This window comes from Bison bison, unplaced genomic scaffold, assembly GCF_000754665.1.
Source record: "Bison bison bison isolate TAMUID 2011002044 unplaced genomic scaffold, Bison_UMD1.0 scf7180017864384, whole genome shotgun sequence".
Taxonomy (NCBI): domain Eukaryota; kingdom Metazoa; phylum Chordata; class Mammalia; order Artiodactyla; family Bovidae; genus Bison; species Bison bison.
The window spans coordinates 974059-978552 of record NW_011494956.1 but is presented as its reverse complement, the minus strand read 5'-3'; the positions used below and the strand labels follow the sequence as shown (position 1 = coordinate 978552).

The following is a 4494-nucleotide window of genomic DNA, read 5'->3' as shown; positions in this document are numbered from 1 at the left end:
CCCTTTTTGCTTTGAATAGAATTCTTTCACATGCAAGTGTGGCAGAAGTGGTTTATTATAAAATAAAACAAATGAATAGTTTCCCAAGTAATTTTATTTGAAAGAAGAAAAGCAAAAAAGTAAGTTTTAGAATAATGTACCATACCATGCATTTTATTGCTTTCCATGAATTCCTCATTGGCTTTGTCTACTTTCTCAGGGTGATCAGAGTATGTTTTGATATTGTCATCTAAGTACCAAGATTCATTCTCATCAAAAACAAGAAACAGAAGGGAAAATTCCAGTTTCTTTATGGGATTGAATACTTTCAAATAGTGCTTCCGACAAACAATCAGTGGGCCAATTAATCCACTAAAGAGATCCTGAAACCAAGCAAAAACTTAGTTGTCTTTGAGATACAGGTTGGGATTTCAGAGAACTGGGACCTTATCCCCCGTGACCTCAGGATTTTAAGTAGCACTTAAAGTAAGTACTACTTGAAGTAGTAAATCTACTACTTAAGTCAGAGACTGATATAACTAGTAGACTTTGCCCAATGTGGTTCAGTCAAGTCAGTAACTTTCCACTTGGAGTAAATTGGAACAAGGGTGAGTCATGGGTAGGTTGTGTGGTTGATGGTGCAAGTAACAGAAATGTGTTGCAAAGGCCAAATATTGGCTCAAGTAATGAGCAGCAGTTGAATACAACCCCAAATGAACAGTGCTGGTTTGCCTATTCCATAACCTAGGCACTATGCCAGTCATTAAAAGCCAGACAGGAAACAAATCCCCTGCCTTCAGGAACTCAATCTAGTAGGGAAAACAGATGAATAGAAGAAATGACCCACTTTCTGCAGTGGAGGTACATAAAATGATAATGAACATGGGGAAGATTGTAATGGACTTAAACTACAAGAAGTTTGGTTTGACTGGGCTTCAGTAATGCAGATTTGATCTTAAATGGCCTTTGAGCTGTACTATGTTAGGCATTTTAGATTTTGTCTTGTGGGTCATAAGTAGCCATTGAAAAATTGAACATGGAGTGGCAGTATATTTACATTTTAAACCAGTGATCCTAGTGGTAGAGTGAAGGAAGGCTTGGATGGGGAAAAGACTGGAGACCAGGAGGCCACTGCAGTAGTTGAGGAAAATTAATAGCACCTGATCTGTGCAGATAAGAAGGAATGGACAGAGCTCTGTGTTGGTGAGCAAATTGCTTAGGTGAGCCAAGGGTAAGAGTTAGATATTCTATATTCAGGGTTCTAGCTTGAACAAATGACTAGGTTTGTTTCTTGTGCTATTTATCACAACTGAGAATACAAGAAGAAAGAGTTGGATGAAGACCTCAGGTTCTGTTGTAGAGTTGCCGAGTTTCTGTGCCCGTGGAACATGCTGGTAAAGGTGTTCAATAGGCAGGTATATAGACAGGTCTGGAACTCAGAAGAGAGATTTGGACTAGAGGCTTAATTCAGCAAAAGAGTCTTGATACATGTTCTGATTTTTAGTTGTTGAGGGCTTTTTGGCTTCAAAATATTTAATCAAACAGCAGCTTTAGCTATGCTGATTGAATGTTGACATCAGCACTTTTATTACCATGTAATAATAGAACTCTGAAATCATATACCTCAGTTCTTTGAGTTTAATATATTTACATATCCAAAGGGAAATAAGATACTGTATTAATATTTAATTCTGTGATATCCTTAATCAGCAGTTATAAGGTTGATACATTTATAACTGTAAATGTATAACCTTAAACCATAAAAAAGAAAAGCTGAAATGAATTGCAGAGCAGCTTACTTTCCTGTGATTTTTAACATAGAATTGGACCACAGGAAAACCCTAACCTCATCTTCCTTCAATTGTGTGTCTATTTTGGGAGTCTGCACAAAACACAAATGATTTAAAGTTTACCTTAACCCGGTCCACAGTTGAATAGTAAACCCATGGAATACAAGGAGAATCATCCCTTCCAGCTCCAGATCTTTCTGGGATTTTCCATATGTAAGTGCGAGTTTCACCTAAATTAATCAAGTGTTAACGTATGTAGTTACATTTGATATGTGCTTGATACATGTATTTCAAGTTGTTATCAAAGCCTTGAAAAACAGTGACCCAGAAACTGGGAATGTCACAAAGTAATTCATTTAAAAAAGTAAAAGTATTCAAAGTTGTTTACAAGAATTTAGTTTTACTAGAAGGAAACATAATAACCTTCATTATCTCAAAGATGATGAAAGTCAGGAGCACACAAGATATTTGCTCTAAGATATAGAGGTAATAAATAGCAAAAAGTACAACTTAGATCACAGGCATCCCAATGCCGAGATCTGTGACTCTCTGTTACTATTTATGGCTTCTCAGAAAATAGGCAGAAGTTTCAATGTCTCCAATGATGAGAAGAATATTAAAAAGAAAATTGTTACACCTCTGACCTAAAGGATAATGAAACTAACAATTAAAAAATAATTTTTCTAAATAAATTCTGTTTGAATTTGAAAAATAAAGAATTTAGTTTTAAAAACACCTATAAGACACACTTTAATATCATCTTTGTTGGTTGTGAATTAACTAGTCTTGACACAGAAGCCACATCACAAAGCTAAGAGATGAGAATTTCAATATCAAAATTTGTAAAAACTTTGCAACAGAACTTTCCTTCATCTGGAGTCTGTATTTTAAATTTATTTATTTTCTTATTGAAGGATAATTGCTTTACAGAATTTTGCTGCTTTCTGTCAAACCTCAACATGAATCAGCCATAGGTATACATGTATCCCCTCCCTTTTGAAACTCTCTCCCATCTCCCTGCCCATCCCACCCCTCTAGGTTGACGTAGAGCCCCTGTTTGAGTTTCCTGAGCCAAACAGCAAATTCCCGTTGGCTATCTATTTTACATATGGTAATGTAAGTTTCCACGTTACTGTGTTTTTCTAATACACTTTTCTCTTTTCAGCTCTCAAATAAGAGTGCTAACCTCTTCCCTACCGTCTTCTCTGTGTCTGTGTTTCTGGACTGCCCTTGTGTAACTCCTTCAGTTTCACCACCACCTGCCTTTTCTCTTTTATCACCATTATCGTCAGTGATTTCAGTTTCTGGCAAGGAGTCATCAGACCTCTTGATCTCATGGGTCACTGACCTGTCGGTGACCTCTCTTGTCTGCCCCCTTCTGTCATACCATACACTGTTCCGTTCCAACTGTGCCACACACAGGACATGACCACACCCTGGACCTTCACACTTTGAAGACAGCCAGTTGCTCCACCCTCCTATCTTACCAACATCTTTACCATCTTCCATTTGCTCTGGGCCCCTCTCCAACCTGATCTTTGCTGCCAGTCACTGCAGGGCTTCCTGCACAACTGCTCACAAGACCCTGACTTGCAGCCATGGCCACTTACTGTCCACTCTGTTTATCCAGATCTCACCATTATATATTCCTGCTGTCAGAGTTTAGTTAACTGGAATCTGACAAACCTTTACTAGGGAATCAAGCAGGACGTAGGGATAATGTTAGAGGATATGGCAGACTTTTTTTCCTTTTTAGTCAAGTCCTCCATTTTACCTGCTCCTGTGTCCTCACCCTTTTGTAAGCAGAACATTTCACTGAGAATATAAAGCATAGATTCATTACCTGAACATATTGTCTTTTCATTAAACTCCTATTCTCATAAGCCAGAAAATAGCATTTTATTCTCTTCTTCCTTCCCTGCCCCAACCTGCTCTGCCATAAATGGTCAATACTCAAACCTTGGGCTTTCCTGGACTCCACCTTTCCTAACATTCCCTAATGACCACTCTTTCAGCAGGTCCTTTTAACACCACCTTTAAAATATTGGGTTAGCCAGGCATTCTGTAAGATATTACAGAAAAACCTGAATGAAATTTTTGGCCAACCTGATAGACCCAGAATACAACTAACCACTTCAACTGCTTCTACCTGGGTCCAACTAATTTTTTACCCAAATTATTGGGATGGTCCCCTGCTCCTACTGCTAAGTCACTTCAGTCGTGTCTGACTCTGCGACCCCATAGACGGCAGCCCACCAGGCTCCCCCGTCCCTGGGATTCTCCAGGTGAGAACACTGGAGTGGGTTGCCATTTCCTTCTCCAATGCATGAAAGTGAAATCGCTCAGTCGTGTCCAACCTTCAGTGACCCCATGGACTGCAGCCTACCAGGCTCCTCCATCCATGGGATTTTCCAGGCAAGAGTACTGGAGTGGGGTGCCATTGCCTTCTCCGGGATGGTCCCCTAACCAACCCTTGATTTCTACCCTTATCCCCTATGGTCACTTATTCACATACTAGCCAGACCAGTCCTTTAAAAACTATTCATCAGATCATCACTCTTCAACCTAACCCTCACATAGAATTTCAGAATGAAATACAACATTGTAACCACGGCCTCTGAGGTCCCCCTCGCTCCTCCTGCACCTGGCTCCCTGCCCTGCCTGGATCCCATCTCCTCACATTCTGCCCCTGTTTACTCTGCCCTGGCCTCTGGCCTCCACGCTG

At 39.8% G+C, this 4494-nt stretch overlaps 1 protein-coding gene across 3 annotated transcripts in view; it reads right to left on the bottom strand.

The window, feature by feature from the left end:
* Positions 1-4494, bottom strand: part of CP (ceruloplasmin (ferroxidase)) — a 60693-nt gene that overhangs the window by 20163 nt on the left and 36036 nt on the right. For all 3 annotated transcript variants that reach the window (XM_010858117.1, XM_010858118.1, XM_010858119.1), the window contains 2 exons: positions 1893-1999; positions 146-362 (listed from right to left, as the gene is read on the bottom strand). In XM_010858117.1, coding sequence (XP_010856419.1) covers positions 146-362; positions 1893-1999 — 324 coding nt within the window. The remainder of the gene's footprint in view (positions 1-145; positions 363-1892; positions 2000-4494) is intronic.